This window comes from Schistosoma mansoni, chromosome 1 (assembly GCF_000237925.1).
Source record: "Schistosoma mansoni strain Puerto Rico chromosome 1, complete genome".
Lineage (NCBI taxonomy): Eukaryota > Metazoa > Platyhelminthes > Trematoda > Strigeidida > Schistosomatidae > Schistosoma > Schistosoma mansoni.
In genome coordinates this window covers 48,824,845-48,842,609 of record NC_031495.1, presented here as the reverse complement: position 1 = coordinate 48,842,609, position 17,765 = coordinate 48,824,845, and the positions used below count along the sequence as shown (strand labels likewise).

Here is a 17,765-nt window from a genome sequence, read left to right as displayed (position 1 = left end):
GAAGCTCTTGCATAATAATGAATCCCATTAACTTGACTGCTCAACAATGATCCGTAGTGTCGCGATTCGGTCTGTACATGACTGGTTCTTACGGAATCCATCCTGTTGATCTAGACGGGTGTATAAATTACTGTTGATTCTTCTGTGATGTTTCATTGTGTTCTGAACTAAAACCATGATGTTTATTTTAACTGACATAAATCGATCTTGCGTACGTGTTTTTTCAGATGTTTTATTTGATACACTAAATTTTCATTCATTTACTGCACGACTCTTTCCATTTCGTTTTTACACATTTTTATCGTTCCGTTTTGTATGGATTATTTTTGTAGCCGACCGTTTGACAAATTTTTTATTTATTAGTGAATACAAATTTCAACATAACTAGATGAGCGAATTATAAAAAAACAATTCCTTAAGTAGAACCCTATTCATTTGAGTAATCATATCAACAAAAAATTCAAACTAAATTTAGTTGGTAATTAGTGTCCTTTAGTTGGGCATGTAAATTGTATTTTTAAAGTGCAATTACCTTTATGAAGGTTTGCGTAAGTTTGTTCTTGCACTCTTAGTTTTTGCTTACTCTCCAGAACTGATTAAAATGTTCGTGTGTTTGAGCAGTGGCAGAAGTCTAATAATGTCATGACAGATAAAAGCAATCTATTCGTCGTGAAATCCAGAGTGATTTATGCAAATAGTGGCGTCGTGGTATAGAAGATAACTGTTTAGAACTGGCGTTTTTTAGTCCATCATGACTCGTAAATTGTTATCCTAGAAGTCAGAATATAAAACTGGTTATGTTCCTGTTGTTTTCTTCTGTATTCTTTAAAAGAGAACCGCCATGAGTACCTCTGTTAACCATAAATCACACGAAGCTTTTTAAGTTTTTACCTCTCAATGTACTGCTATGTCAGTTTTATTTATATCTTAATGTTATCTTTTACATGGATGACGTGATTTTGGCACTTATTGAGTCGGAAAACAATCAATTAATTACATATTGTCTTCAACTAAATGCTCTCTTTTTTATTTTAAAAGTATTTCCAATACGAAATTTTTCTATCTGCCTATTCTAAAAACATATCTAGCCAAAAGAATGGATCATGCCCACGGTTCTCATCCTTCACCGGCAGATGCTAGTATGCAGTCGAGTGATCATTCCATGGATATGAAAGTATGACTCATTTCTGTCATAAAAATTATTTATAGATGTATTTCAATACTGATATGCATTATACATTGCTTTTTTCATCCTGGATTATTGATACAGTTGGAAGTAAATGATGTTTTTCTCAAAACCATACTTTTAACTTACAGAAGCGATTGTAGCATGTCTTGGCTCTTTCATACTCGCTATCATATATGAGGCCCTAGAAGTAAGTTGTTATTTTGTTTATGTACTGAGATCTGTTAATTTGACCTATCTCTCAAAAGAACAGTTATTAGTCTTATTGTGATGAAGTTATGGTATTCATCTCTTTAAGTTAAGTAGTAGATATTACTTACCCAAGATCCATGTAGGTTGTTCCTTAAAGTCACATTATGCTATAATTAATTGTTTACAACACACAAAGCTGTTAGAGGTGGTCTTGAGTGCTGTTAGGAGTATGAGGGTGGTTATAACTTTCCGGTCACCCACACCATGGAAGGATTCTTCTAGAGGTACCTGAAAAAGAAATTAGGTTAGAGTTGGTCTTAGTGACCTGAGAGTGTGACCGCAATGCCCAAACGACAACTGCTTGAGGTCGGTCACACACGACCTTTTCGTGAGTAATTTTTATGTTATCCCCGTACTTGTTGAGACCTTACCGCCGGAGATGGATATCCGTTGAATAAGGTAAGATGTGCATTTTTAGGGTCGACCCTTTCTAACCCTACGCCTCCTCGTAGGAAGGCAGCATCGCTGTTATGCTAGTTGTCTGAAGGAAACATCTTACTTTCGTCACACTGCGGTACAGTCGGCAGTACGACTTCGCCCTCGGATCTTGGGTTTGCTGCTTTTAGTCTGACCGCGCTTCAACCGACCTGTCTGGCATGGTAGGACCTTGAGGAACGATTGTTCCAGCCAGTATAGCTCTATTGGTTCATCACAATAGGTAAGCTCTACCACCACATCAAGTTAACAGCAACGGTCAGACACAAAGCTCAGTGTACGAGATGTTACAATTGCGCTTGATGAACTGGAATAGCGGTTTTGTGAAGTATTGAGTTAGGGAAGAATATTTTGTAATTATATACATTTCAAATGAGAAACTAACAAAAGATTTGTTCCTGACAGTAGCACATTTTAATAAAAAAGAATCATATTAGGATCATTACTAGTTCATACGCGGAGATATGTCTAGTAACATCTTAACCCACTGACTCCATATTCGAAATCGTTTCAGGAAAACTGATACAACTGTTCTTTATTTCATAGCAACATATATTATACTAGCCATCTCGTCTTCACTTATAGCTGGTATCAATAAGTAATAAGCTGTGTGAAGGTCATTGAAAAACTCACATTTATAAAGCTAATAAATGTCACTGACTGAACAATGATTTTTACTATTCCTAAACAGAAGTCGCGCCTCAGCACTTACGTCTGTTACCGTTCGTGGAGGAGCATAAACTCACTACCAGCTTCTCCATCTAACTATGTCCCGGTCAATCCTTCCCAGTTGCTATTCATCATTTTGATGTCTGCTTCCGATTCCCGACGCAGTGTGTTCCTTATTCTCCCTCTTTTCCGTTTCCCTTCAGGATTCCAAGTTAGCGCTTGCTTCGTGATGCAGTTTGATGATTCCCGTGATGTATGTTATATCCACTTCTAATGTCTTTTCCTTATTTCCTCTTCATCTGGAAGTTGGTTTGTTCTCTCCCACAGTGGGTTGTTGCTGATTGTATCCGATCAACGGACATGGAGTATCTTACATAGACAATTGCTCATAAATACTTGTACTTTTTTTATCACAGTTGAAGTAGTTCTCCAAGTTTCGGCTCCATGCAGTAGAACTATCTTGACTTTCGTATTGAAGATTGTGACTTTTATTTTGGTTGGCAATTGTTATTTATTTTTATTTATTTAAACACAAATATTGGTACAAGGGGACACCCGATATATATCTGCCGCACAAATCTCATTTGATTTGTGTGAGGGCTGTGATACTGCCCAGGTGCCCAAACTGAAGCAGGTGGTTTTCTTAGGGGGCCACACCCGGAGCTTTTGACTTAAAGATCTGATCCACAAGGCAATGGGGCATCGTACGGAGATGCCGTCCCACGATAGGCGGTGACCAACGATTGATTCATACACCATTTGTTCCTTCGGGATCCTGGAACCCATGTGCACCATCGGTTTGGAATCAGGGTTTTCCAACTCCCCTAGGTGGACTTTCCGTGTCCACCAACCCAGCTAAAGCGCTGGGCATTCGCCTTTCGTCCTCTCACTTTCGTAAACAACATCCTCGCCACAAGAAGGCAGTGAGTAGGACTTCCCTGTCAGAGGCTATATATTCGCGTGTCCATGTGAGAGTATTTCGAGAGGGAGAGCGGACTCTCCCCACTCTCGGCCGTAGCAGGGCATTCGGGTCCATATGTTCTTCAATGGTAGAAATGCCATCCTTGCTTTGCCCATCCCATCGAAAACAACCTTGCTAAGAAAAAAGATAACCCCAGCTCTTGATCAAGAAAAAAATTTGTGGTTGACAGCATCTTGGTCGAAATGTGTCAGAGCATAATCAACGGTGATAAAAAACAGCGTTTCCGTCGTCAGTTATTCCCGCGTTCACTGTACAGTCCAATGAATAAATGTCTTACGTTATAAGTTAATTGGTAGTTTTTTGTCTTCAGCTTCTAGAGCGAGGTATGTGTAGTGTAATGAACGTTAAAGACATAATATGTTTGGAAGAAGACATGTTAAATTTGGAATCAGCAGTTAATCGTCAGTACTTTACTGAGATTTTGGATACCGGTCTCTGAGATATAGCAGACATCAATAGCAAGAATGCAGACTCAATCTTTTATTCGATATGCATGAAGATTCAAACGATGAAGGTCATTAGTTTAAATTGTACATATAACCTACGAATAGCTTCAGATATCTCATCGAGCTATATCCCTGATAAAACTGCCGTTCAACTGCTAAATATTTGTGATAACTCCCTACGAAGACCGTTTGTTGATTAAAATTGAGGATAAAGTCTAGACGAAAAAAATATGAATCAGTTAGAAGTTTAATAACCCAACAGAAATGATCAGTCAGTCACAACATAGAACTTCGTACGTACGTACATCAGTTCGATTTGCCATACCACATTAGCACAAAGATGCAGCTGTCGATTCGAATCCCATAGTGGTAGAAGTAGTAAGAGTATAAGCATTATGTGAAAGATTAGGGTTTGAAGATGTTATTGAAAGAGTATAATACAGTGAAATAAATTTGAAAAGAGAAAAAGGATAGGGATATGAAGAATCTGGTAGAACACAAACAGTGGATGCACCTTCGCCATTGCAAACGATTTTGAGCTATGTCATTCATGGTCTCTAACCATCGATCGCTATCATCTCGCGAATCCCAACCAGGTAGTCTACACCAGTCCCCAAATGCCCTCGTACGGCCGAGAGTGGGGAGAGTCCGCTCTCCCTCTCGAAATACTCTCACATGGACACGCGAATATATAGCCTCTGACAGGGAAGTCCTACTCACTGCCTTCTTGTGGCGGGGGTGTTGTTCACGAAATTGAGAGGACGAAAAGCGAATGTCCAGCGCCTTAGCTGGGTCGGTGGACACGGAAAGTCCACCTAGGGGAGTTGGAAAACCCTGATTCCAAACCGATGGTGCACATGGGTTCCAGGATCCTGAAGGAACAAATGGTGTATGAATCAATCGTTGGTCACCGCCTATCGTGGGACGGCATCTCCATACGATGCTCCATTGCCTTGTGGATCAGACCTTTAGGTCAAAGGCTCGGGGTGTGGCCCCCTAAGAAAACCACCTGCTTCAGTTTGGGCACCTGGGCAGTATCACAGCCCACACACAAATGACATGAAATGACGCACTACACTAACTACACTGCTCTCGTTCCTAATAGAAGAAAGACAATTTACATTATCATTATTATTATTATTACCATTATTATTATTATTATTATTATTATTATTATTATTATTATTATTATTATTATTTACTACGTCGCTTTTTCACTCCCTTTATTCCCAAATTGTGTATCCTTCCTTTCCAACTTATGCAGTAGCTCGCCCATAGTGGAAACTCTGTCCTATCTAAACGATCTCTAGTCACTGTCTGGTTGAAAGTGAATGCTTCCACCGATTATGAATACTGAAGCAGTCTTTCTGAAACCACTTACGCTGTTCAAGCTGCCTTCCTTCAACGTCCGCACACTAATGCAGATCGGACAACAGATGGGGCTGGCTATGTCTTTAGAAAGTCTTAATGTTGATGTTTGTTGTCTATCCGAGACCCGTATTCAAGACTCTAGTGAAGTACTACAAATTCGCTCTCCATCTGTCGCTTCGAAAAGCTTGTTTCACGTGCGCTTATCCGGGGACTCTGTGGCATCTTCGTCCAGTCTTGCTGGCGTTGGTGTTGCATTAAGCGCTAGAGCTGAGGCAGCACTAATCGATTGGATCCCCATTAACAGTCGGTTATATGCTGTTAGGTTAGAAAGTTCCATCAAATTGAGAAGAAACCGGCGTGAGAAACGGTGTCTTTTCGTCATCTCCGCCTATGCCCCGACAGATTGCAGCCCGGATGCAATCAAGGATGAGTTTTACCACCAGTTAACAGTTCTTCTCCAGAAAGCGCGTTCGACAGATATTGTAGTATTAGCCGGAGACTTGAATGCTCAGGTCGGGCGTCTAGGCACAGAAGAGAGTCGTTTGGGTGGCCGATGGGGACTTGGTCGCAGGACAGATAACGGGGACTGTTTGCTGCAACTGTGCACAGACCACAACCTGTTTCTGGCTAGCACTAACTTCCGGCACAGTCATCGCCGGTGTGCCACCTGGCGTCCTCCCTCTGCATCTCAAGCCTGGACTCAGATTGATCACATCGCGATCAGCTACCGCTGGCGTGGTTGTGTACAAGACTGCCGCTCCTTTTGGAGTACCTATCTGGAGTCTGATCATGCCCTGGTCTGCGCCAATCTCACCTTACTTTTCAGTGGCCGAAGGATTGACCGCCATCAACCGATCGATGTTAGTAAACTGGTTGCAACTTCTGTTGCAGGTAAGTATCGAGCTGAGCTAGCTTCTAGGCTAGCTACCATCCCACCGAAAAGTATAGATGAGCATTGGTTGCATCTTCACGACGCCATGAAAATGGCGAGCAAAGCCGCTTGCAGCTTCGCGAAACGTCCCGCTTACAAGCACTGGGTTTCTTCTGGCTCCTTACAACTGATGGAAGCCCGTCGGTCTACTCCGGGTGACCGTGAGTTTGACCACAAACGAAGGCTGTTACGTAGTGAAATCGGGCAAAGCTTGCGTAAGGACCGAGAAACCTGGTGGTCGGAGCGTGCTAATGAGATGGAAGCAGCAGCTGCGTCTGGTAACTGCCGGAAGCTCTTCCAACTCATCCGAGCCACTGGCAGCAAGAAGTCTGGTGTGAGTGAAACAATCTGCGAGGATGATGGGATGCCAATCACTAACATCTCTCGACGTCTTGGACGATGGGCGGAATTCTTCGAAGGGCAGTTCAACTGGCCTGCTGCTCCGGCAACATGAACCAGTTTGTCCTACCCCCCATGGCCGGTGGCGACTGATCCACCAAACGAGGCGGAAGTCCGCAAGGAACTCCAACTCTTGAAACGTTACAAATCACCGGGCCCAGATGACTTACCTCCGGCTCTTTTTAAAGATGGTGGTGACTTTCTGGCTAAAGAATTGACTGTGTTGTTTGCAAAAGTTTGGGGGCAAGAAAATGTTCCAACATCATGGAATGAGTCAATAGTCGTCCCTATCTTTAAAAAGGGTTCACGTTGTTCCTGTAATAAGTATCGGGGGATAAGTCTACTTCCGATTGCGTCCAAACTATTGGCTTCTGTCATTCTTCGTAGGTTGTTTAAAACCCGAGAACGATTGACTCGCGAGGAGCAGGCTGGTTTTCGTTCTGGTCGAGGATGCATTGATCACATCTTCACCTTCCGCCAAACGTTAGAACACCGTCATACTTATCGCAGGCCAACAATCGTAGTGTTTCTTGATATCAGGGCTGCCTTCGATTCGTTGGACAGGACTGTTCTCTGAGATTGTCTATTGAAGAAGGGTGTGCCTGAGAAGTTCATTAACATCTTAAAGGCCCTGTATACGAACACCTCAGGCAGAGTGAGAGCATACAACCACCTTTCTCCCTTGTTCCATTCGAGCAGCGGGGTTAGGCAGGGTTCTCATCTTGTACTCATCCTAGATGGTGAGCAGATTGAAGTAGTTGAGAAGTTCATGTATCTAGGTAGCTACATAAGTGCTGGTGGTGGCGTGAGTGATGAGATTGATGCACGTATAATGAAAGCCAGAGCGGCTTATGCCAATCTGGGCCATCTTTGGCGCCTTCGTGATGTTAGTCTGGCTGTAAAAGGTCGGATCTACAACGCGTCGGTGAGAGCAGTTTTGCTCTATGCTTGTGAAACCTGGCCTCTCCGAGTTGAGGATGTTAGACGACTCTCTGTGTTCGATCATCGTTGTCTCCGAAGGATTGCTGACATCCAGTGGGAACACCATATTAGTAATGCAGAGGTTCGGCATCGTGTGTTCGGGCGCAGAGACGATAATTCAATTGATTTCACCATCTTGAAACACCGACTACGGTGGCTTGGACATGTTCTACGAATGTGCCTGCTGTAACCTTCTTTTACTTTCTTCATAAAGAGTGGTTCTAACTTTTAACTGAAAGAGTCTTCTGGTTGTACATTTCAGTCCGCCTTATCTTTTCGTCCCTTCTCTTCCTACTTTCATTATTTTGTGTGGCGCATATGTATCTGGTGCCCTTTTGTACCAATATGTATGTGTTTAAATAAATAAATAAATAAGTCTACACCTACCAGCATGGCGCAGTCCAACTGTCAGTGACTTCATGGATTTGTGCCATGTTTTTGGTCTGACCGCCCCTAGCTTTCTTCCAACCTACTCCTACACCATGAAACATTGAGCCAACAGAAATGATAAAAAAAACAATTTTTTGATGGCGGCATAAATAAAGTGTGAATATCTGTTTGTAAAGAGAGTGGCGGAATCGGATAATACTAGTTCCAAAATATGCTTCAGCCATTTCTCTTGATGATAGACAAGGGAAAGATTGACATTGATGAAGAGCGAAAATATGTTTGATTGTAGGCAGATATTGCTGAACGTGAGACTTCTAAAATTGTTTTTTATAGCAGAAGTACTTCACGTTGGTCATAGCGTGATCTGCTGGTGATGCTTGATCGGACGCCTTAAACCTTTAAAGTTCATTCAAACCAACAAGGTCAACACCAATATTATACGTTTACAAAATTATTTATTACCTACCTCTGTTACCCCTCACGTTTATCTCAGTCTTAGATGAGAGATATAGATCACCAAGTAATCAAAACCTGAATATTTTCTCAGCATGTCCTCTTATCAAGGACACAATTGAAGTAAAAAGCACTTGTGTTATCAAATTCAGATAATGCATGTGTCTGTAAATTGAATGTTCGAGAAAATCAGATGTCATTAACTTAGCTCTTTGAGAAAATGGGGTTATATTATCAAGAAGTTCAAGTGTATTCGTGCATTATAGTTGTTTTCTCTTTCTATCTTACCGTATAGCCGATTTATTCTCTTAAAGTACCTTTAACTATATATTTTATTTCGCTCTTCTTTCCTCATTGATTTCTGGTATTGTTCTCTCTATCTTTTGAATGTTCTGATGATTTGAATCACCCCATCATTTTTATTGATCTTTTGACTGTTTGATGATAAGCTTCATCATCTTATAAATTTTCTAACCTGAAAGTTTGAAGGGAACCCCATTCATCCAACTATTTGCATTGTCTGAAGAATAGTTCACAGATTGTACTTACAAAATGACACTGCCTTCATTGCTTATTAACTAATAGTTAAATCGGTAACTGAAATCATTTCCATATACTTGGCTTACAGACCTTTTATTAGTATTATCGATACTATTTGTTTATCTAAATTATAGTAAGTCGAGTTGAACTCGAAAGTTTCTACCCTATAGCTCAAAGTTTAGCGCTGTCAATTTGCGAGTTACTACTTCAATTTTTCAAATGTACTAATGGCATGTATGTTTTGTGATAGTTAAATAGTTCAAAATAAAAATGTCAGAAAATCCATTTTGAAACACTTGCATTTAAGCAACAATATTGTACTACTAATAATAAATAATCAAAATTTATTATCAAATTAAATAGTAGATACAAAGTAAATCATAGTTTTGATAAGAACATATCGATTTTTTGTCCTTGCAAGTGTCACACGTTCCGTGAATGTTTAATTTCAAATATCTATTTCTAAAAATAAATATTCTGATTGAAATTTTCTTAAAACAGTCGTCAACATCTAATAGAATTTTCTATTTATGATTTTGTTCAATCTGTATTTTTGTACCTTCCTTGTATTAACACTTCTCCCCTCAAATGATATAAAATATCTTTTAAATCACAGACATTACGACATAAATTGCTTTTACGGGCAGCATGTAACAATCAGTGTGAACGTGCTGGAAATTCCTACGGTGGTCCATCATGTCCAGGTTGTCCAAATCCATCAGATTCCAATTCCAACAAAGGATATCTTAATCCAGTTGAATCAAATGAAGAAGTTCGTGTTAACGTTTTTTCGAATTCTTATCGTGAAAAACTTCGCTCGTAAGTATCTTTTTACGAAATGCGTCTGTAATTTTTTTCCTCAATAATACAGTAACACTATTAAATAATTAATGTATCTTAAGTATCATTTGATCTCTGATGTGTAAGAACAATAATGTTTAGAGAATACGATGAATTTATTCTAACTTACTCCTTTTCCTTACAGATATTTCTAAAATTTGTTTTTTAATCTTGTTGAGTATTTAGTTTGATATTTGACTAATACTCCAAAACCATTACTTCTGGTGCATCGGTAATTATTCAAATGACATTGGTTACAAGCAAGTTTTTTATTATTGGCTCCTAAGACACAGCGGCCTGCCTGAATACTTGGACTACCTGTTCCTATCATCTAGATATTTCGAAAAGTTATCTTTTTTGTTTTGTTTTAACACATTACTATGTCTATTAATCGCATAACCTATTCAGGCGCGTATATGAAGAGTTTACTAGCCATTGCTCTACAAAGTACAAAAAATCACAATTAGAGACATCGCAGTGGCTGGCAATATGCATTGAAAAGAATGAACATTAATTAGATGTCGATTCCTAAACTGCTGAATTCTTACTGCCGATCATTAGTTGGCAAAGTGAACTATCTTCGATTCCCACTAAGTTTAAACATGTATCGTGTGGTGTAATCACAGTTCAAGAATCACGGTTAAATGTCTTGAAAAAAATGATTGCTTAGTATCACTACAAGATTTCACGGTGTTACGGTGTCGTAGCTACATTTATAAATGTGAACTGGTATCGATCTACTTTTGCGTGTTTGAAGTTTTCGAAAGACATTTTCGATTGTGTAACTTTGAGATGCCGTCCAAAACACTTGGTCAAATACAATTATTTTTATGTTATAAACATCGACGTGACTTCGGGCTGTACATCACCTGCACTATCTGTTTTCGTTCATGAATTAATTGGAGCTTACATGTGAGAGACACATTAGAGGTGATAACCAGCTGAATGTTTGTGACTTAAATAAGTCTTTTGTACGTCAGTCATCTGATGTCACGCTTCCTATATATACAGGTTTGAAGAATAATTGTGTTCCGATTTTCCCTGAAACTGACGTCCGAATATGTATCCAGTCAATTAACTCGTCCCAATGTTTAGGACCTGATGAAATCCCAAAACTCTCTTTTAAAAAATGTTCCGACATTCTGTGTTATCTATTCATGAGCATCTTTAATAGATCTTTCCCGGCTAATCTCATACCGTAAATGTGGTGAAGGATAAACATAACCCCAATACCTAAGAAAATATCTGGCGATAAGAATGTGAATTTTGGACCTATAGCAATAACTTCACCTTTTCTCTAAACCATAGGAAAATTATTGATACTCCCATTTCGAACTGCACTAAAAGAGTACATTGATTCTTATCAGTTTGCTCACAAATGCAAAAGAAGCAACTTAGATGCTGCTGTTGTTCTGCATCATAATATAATATTCAGCTTGGAAAAGGGTAAGAAGTATGTTCAATGCACTTTTCTGAACGATACTTCTGTCTTTACTCTATTCCAAGAGAACTACTACTTAACAAGTTAATCAGCTCCAACACTGACAACTGGATAACCAACTGGCTATGTTCCTATCTCTGAAAGAAAACAGTGCACTGTATTTAGAGGAAGGTATTCGACATCTCTACTACCTCATGGAAGTGTGCCACAACGACCTACTCTTTCCTCTCTTCTTTTCTCTCTTTTTCTGCATGATCTACCATTTTCCACAGAAAACACTTTTGTTAAATATGCGGACAATCTCACTGTATGTATCCCGATTTCTACCTCTTTAGCCCCAAATACCCTGGTACAGCCGAGAGTGGGGAGAGTCCGCTCTCCCTCTCGAAATACTCTCACATGGACACGCGAATATATAGCCTCTGACAGGGAAGTCCTACTCACTGCCTTCTTGTGGCGGGGGTGTTGTTCACGAAATTGAGAGGACGAAAAGCGAATGTCCAGCGCTTTAACTGGGTTGGTGGACACGGTGAGTCTACCTAGGGGAGTTGGAAAACCCTGATTCCAAACCGATGGTGCACATGGGTTCCAGGATCCTGAAGGAACAAATGGTGTATGAATCAATCGTTGGTCACCGCCTATCGTGGGACGACATCTCCATACGATGCTCTATTGCCTTGTGGATCAGACCTTTAGGTCAAAGGCTCGGGGTGTGGCCCCCTAAGAAAACCACCTGCTTCAGTTTGGGCACCTGGGCAGTATCTGAGCCCCCACACAAAGCGAATGAGATTTGTGTGGCGCATATTTATCTGGTGCTTCCTTGTACCAATATTTATGTATTTAAATAAAATAAAAACATTCCATAGAGATGAATGAGTTCTTGTCTCCTATTGAATGGTGGACTGTTGTCAATGGTTTTACACTTAACTCGTCTAAGTGTCAAACTGTTAACTTTAGCCTGAGATATGAACAGCACCTAAACACCCTGTTGGAGTCGCATATAGCTTGTACTATTGGAGATTCTTTGATAAACACAGTGTCGAAGGTCATTTATCTTAGTGTAAGTTTTCCGTCTGACTTACTACATAAAGACGTTGCATGCTTTTGCTATTACTTGATATTTACTCTTACAATTTGTCAGTTCTTGCATATTACTTATTATTCTTTACTGTTCTGCATTATTCTTTTCCGGGCTTTCAAGAAAAGACTTTTCTGTATTGAGGAGATTGATGACGGCAGTTATCAGGGTGTATGGTAAACTTTTAAAGGTGGTTATTAATATTATTATTAGCTTTATTCAATACTATATTTTTGGTACAATATAGAGTTCTCAACACAAAATATTTTAACAATTTTTCTTTTCTTATTTCGTGAACAATCCTGACGATAAATATTGAATGGTCGCCAGTTAGATGTTCGCAGTTTTGGAATCGACATCTGAATAATGTATATTCTTCTCGATGCATATTGTCAGCAACCACGATATTTCTGATTAGGCCTTTTGTAACCTTTACAGCGAAAGGTTGTACACATTTCAGAAACGCATCTGAATAGATTATGAGACTAATAAGCATAATAATGTATTAAAACCATCAAAATTAGATAACTTGTTGAAATATCTAGATGATAGGAACAGGCCTTGAATGATGCTATTTGATGGTTGTGAATAGACTTCTAAAATCTCGCAAACTCTTGACAGGTGTTGTTTTATCAGATACTAACCATCCACTTTATTCACATATTTCTTCTTGTATATCTTCTGGTAGAATGAGATGTCAATACATCAGAATCCATGCACGCAAGCAAAGATATGATAGTTCTACAATACCTTATCTAGCAAATATGCCATGTGATGAACAGGTTTTTAGGGTTGATCTAGTCAATAACTTGTATTCCTAAACATGTTTCTAATTTTTAAAAAAGTTGTGAGGATTTGAATTTTTAAAAAACATTTCATTTAACTCCGTGCAGTTGATCTACTTGACTTTTGTATATATGTTTGCAGTTATCAGTTTCTTGCACTTTTTTTTCTTTTTCTTTGTAAATGTAACTTGTTTAAATGCCTTGTGCTAAGAATTCTGTATTGTACTAGAAATATAATATTGAATAAAGCCATGAATAATAACGATAATAGTAATAATATTGTCCATGGAAATTGTTTCAATTTCGCATTCTCAGTAGATCCTGTTTTAATATACCAGTAGTTTGTTATTATTTTAAAGATTTTATGGATTGAACTAAATGACAGAATTTGCTCACTTTAGTTAAATGATCTCCAAATACCAAATATAACAAGCCTAAACGTGTGGATGCAGCTCTACTGCTGTCATATGCGGTAAATTATTAAATAAATCAGAAATAACAAAACTTTCACAGAAATGCGAGTTGGAGACGATAAATATCAATGCATTCCTATGATTTTTCTTACTTTTTACTTCAATTCGCATACACATAGCTCCTTTTATTATCTTGAAGACAGCGAAAACAAAGATTGGTGTGGAATAATATGAATCCATTTTATTTCTCTAGGTTCTCATAAGTTGCTCATAACCTATAATATTTTAAAATCAAAGTTATCATAGAGATTGCCACTTATAAATACGAGAGTGATTAGAGATATATTTGTGTTTCATGATGTAGCGAAGATTCCAGTAGAGTTAATAAGGTCGTAGAGAGTTTTATTTCAGATAAATCATGTGTGAGGGGGAAAGTTCCAGAACACCAAGCCGAAAAACCCCTGTATGTGGATTGGATGATTATAATGATGATTCCGCTTTTACTAAAAAAACTATACCTTAGAGTTTCTACCATATTTAATAATGTTTGGAATAGCATTCCTTTCACTTGTCTTCTGTCTTCTCATTTGCGAATTGGAGGGTCCTAGCGTTCGAGTGCTCAAGTCGTACGCGGTGTAGCAAGAAATACACATTCTAAATATAACAAATGGTAATAAAGAATGATGTGAGGTAAAATCAGTCAATGCGAATAAAAATCATTGATTAAAGAAAAATGTCAATGATGTTACCGAAACGTGATAAAAAATTTAAATAATGAATGGTTCAATAAAAAAATGTGATGTTAACAGGGTAAAGAAAGATTATTTAGTATCTTTTTGGACGCATAGGTATGGTTTTCGACGTTTAATCGCCACGCCTTCGGCAAATTTCAGAAGGTTGGTATTCGGTTGTCTATTAATCACCTTGAAAGACTTCAGTATATCCACTTAACTTCAACCTGAATTCAAGAGTGATGGTGTTACAGGGTCAATCAACATGTTAACTTCGTGATATTACTTCTTTACTAGGTCATTGTAGAAACATAGTCACGTCGTTATTAACTTACAGCTTTTATTAATAAGGCCATATAAATAATGACCGACTGATTTGATCACACTTGATTCGATTAATGTGTAGTTTTTTCAAATAAAGTGTGAGTTCGATCTATCGATGGGCCTGCTCAAATAACCGAAGTCGATGTTTCAAGATGGTGACACCAACTGAATTATTGTCACTGTGTTCGAACACACGTTGCCGAACGCCTGAATTAGTGACATGGTGTTGCCAGCAATCCTTTAGAGACAACGATGATCAAGCACAGAGAGCACCATCTTTAAAAAGGGCCGTAGGTAAGTCATCTGGGTCCGGTAATTTGTGGTGTAATGCATACAAAGTTGACGGATGTACAATTTCTGTATTATTTTGTATGTAAGCACTTATCAATAGTAAACTGCAGTAACATATAGGGATTGCAGCGATCGGGTAAGAATTAAGTCAGGGCTTAATAAATTGGTCTCAATTAATTGTACAGATATCTTCCAATAGCCCTTAAAATCAAATTGTATACATTTCTGTTTGATTATTTTGTATATAACCATATTATGTTAATAGATGTCATACATAACAATTACATTTCCTTTATCTGACTCGAATTTCAATAGTCCTAATAATTAATTTACGATTTTTTTTTTCGATCAATAATTTAGTTATTGTTCAAGTTATCATCTTGTTCAAACTATTTTGCATTTGATACATGCATTTATGGGCTATATTCTTATGTTGATTGTGATGACATACAATGTCTATTTGTTATTGGCTGTCCTATTCGGTTTCACCCTTGGTTACTTTCTATTCGCACGAAATCGAGCTCTGCTAGTCCGATCGCATAACTGCTGTCATTAGACAATGAGCGCATAATTATGTGTGTGTTGGTCAGTGAATTAGTTCAAGCTCTTCGGATTCGTTTGAAGATAATCAAATTACTTTGTTGCACACTGTTCAGATACATTTTGGACCTCTTTGCATTCTCCATGTTTGTGTTACTATTGTTGTTCCTGTGTTATTTATTCTCATTTTTTCAACATTGTTCTCCACCTTCATTCTTTACCTCCATTTTTTTAACCACCTTATCTAGATTTTGTGAATTCCCAATATGCATCAATATATATTATTTTGTAAAAATCTTTCTTAAAATCAAGTAGTGTGTGTGTGGTTTTGATTGTTTTGTTTGTAATTTCTGTTTTACCTTTCCTAAATCATTTCTACCACGCTTCATGTACACTAGACAATTTTACTTAGGGTTTGTTGATTCTCCCCGATCTCTATTATCAATAAAATATTTGTGATTTGTGCTCAAGACGTATTTCAATAATACCTTTTGGCTATTATGATGTTACCCTGTTATACTGTTTTGATGATTATGGTAATCAGTCATCTGAACTATGAGTTACTATTCGTAATTCATTGGTTAAGGATATCTTGTCAGTTTTGTTCTTTCACGTTTCTGTTTTGTGAAGATTTGTAAAACAGAGGTTTATTTTACGTTCTTTATGATTTCAAAAGTTATGCCTTTTCTTTTTTGCAATATGTCAATGAAATTCAATATGATTTAAAATAAACCGTTACTTACCATATACACTTATCACTTGGTTTCTCTGATTTCAAAAATTCTGTAATATAAGCATGAGATATTCATTTAAAAATCTCTGTCATTATACAGTTTATGCTCAAGTATCCATTTCGATCATCCAGATTATTTCGGCAATCTAAATTTTCTTTATTATATTTGTATAGTTATAAACTACGTACATGAGACTTAGGCACAATAATGAACTATTTTAAAGTATAGGAATTTCAAACCATAACAAATTATTAGAAAAAAAATAGATAACTATAGAGTAACAAAGTATTCAGTATATCTGTTAACTGCTTAACTGTACTATCTTGTATACCTTAGTCTTTAAAACTGCGATTAAATTAAGGCTTCATTTACTGAAAATGTCGTAACTTCGTTGCACATTTTATATTACATTCAACTATTCTGTATCGTATACTCATTTTTCATATTAACTAGCTAACAATATCAACAGTTGTTCTATTTTTCTGTCTATACTAATATTATTCATTTACCACTGATATACGACAGAAGTAGAAAGAACTAATCACATTAGTGTTATCATTGTAAAAGGACCAAAAATTTTTCTGCTTTTCTGAAGGAGCTTTTAATTCTTACTGTTGTTCAGTATTAAATTGTGCTGCATAATAGTAAAAATATGATATAACTAGAGTATTGTTTATAATTGTACACTTATTGCAGAAGTTAATAAGAAGTAATAACCAGTGAATTTTCTATGGAAGTTACTAGAACTTTGATTTATTGTTATTTCAAAAGAATCAAATGATTATTTTCATGAAATTTCGTAAAATTTTTTCCTGTTTACAAATTTAAATAAAGAAAGAAAGAAGATCATAGTCTGGGAGTGGAAATGATGTTGATTTTTCAGAATCTGTCAAAATACCAATAAGCCGTTACAATGAAAACGTTTTGTCAGAATTTATCCATCCAAAAAGATGAAGTTATCAATCTCTTGTTTTGGTGGCTTCGTCTTCATGAGATCATCACGTAATAGTTTTCCAGGGATCTTGGTTATGTTTTCTTAATCCTTACTTCTGAACTTTACCAGTCCATATCTTTTTCATCCTTACCTAAGTATTCTCTTCCAGAATATTCATATATATTCACCCCATAAATAAACAAACCTCTGAACAGTTCTTAATTCCTTCACAATTATTGGCACTTATTATCCTACATGTACACGTCAATCTCAGTTTTATCTAGGCCTTTCCTGACATAAACTTTGTACACCTATTATTTTTAATGGGTAATATCATTGTTTTCGGATTGTAAGCAGCTGAGAAGAATCCACGAAATAAATGAATTCATATTGTTCTGCTACGTTCTTTATTCATACTTTTGTGGGATTCAATGTTTAATGTTGTAAGCACAGTATAATCAAATCCGGAATCGCACTCAAAAATTATAGATTCATATAACGAGTCAACTGATACAATAAAAAAACAGTTTTGTGGTTGAGGAAGAGGTCAACGAATTCTTTAATATTGTTGACTCTGGGCAATGTTCAAACGTTCTTTTATCACATTCCTCTCATTCTA

The 17,765-nt window shown here is 37.5% G+C and overlaps 1 protein-coding gene across 1 annotated transcript; it reads left to right on the top strand.

The window, feature by feature from the left end:
- Window positions 1-1,083: 1,083 nt before the first annotated feature.
- Window positions 1,084-16,225, top strand: Smp_048230 (putative high-affinity copper uptake protein). The gene is made up of 5 exons (XM_018794672.1): window positions 1,084-1,174; window positions 1,210-1,276; window positions 1,318-1,376; window positions 9,652-9,854; window positions 15,299-16,225. Exons 1-5 carry the CDS (start codon window positions 1,097-1,099, stop codon window positions 15,492-15,494), a joined length of 603 nt encoding a protein of 200 aa, XP_018649061.1. The 5' UTR covers window positions 1,084-1,096; the 3' UTR covers window positions 15,495-16,225.
- Window positions 16,226-17,765: the final 1,540 nt, after the last annotated feature.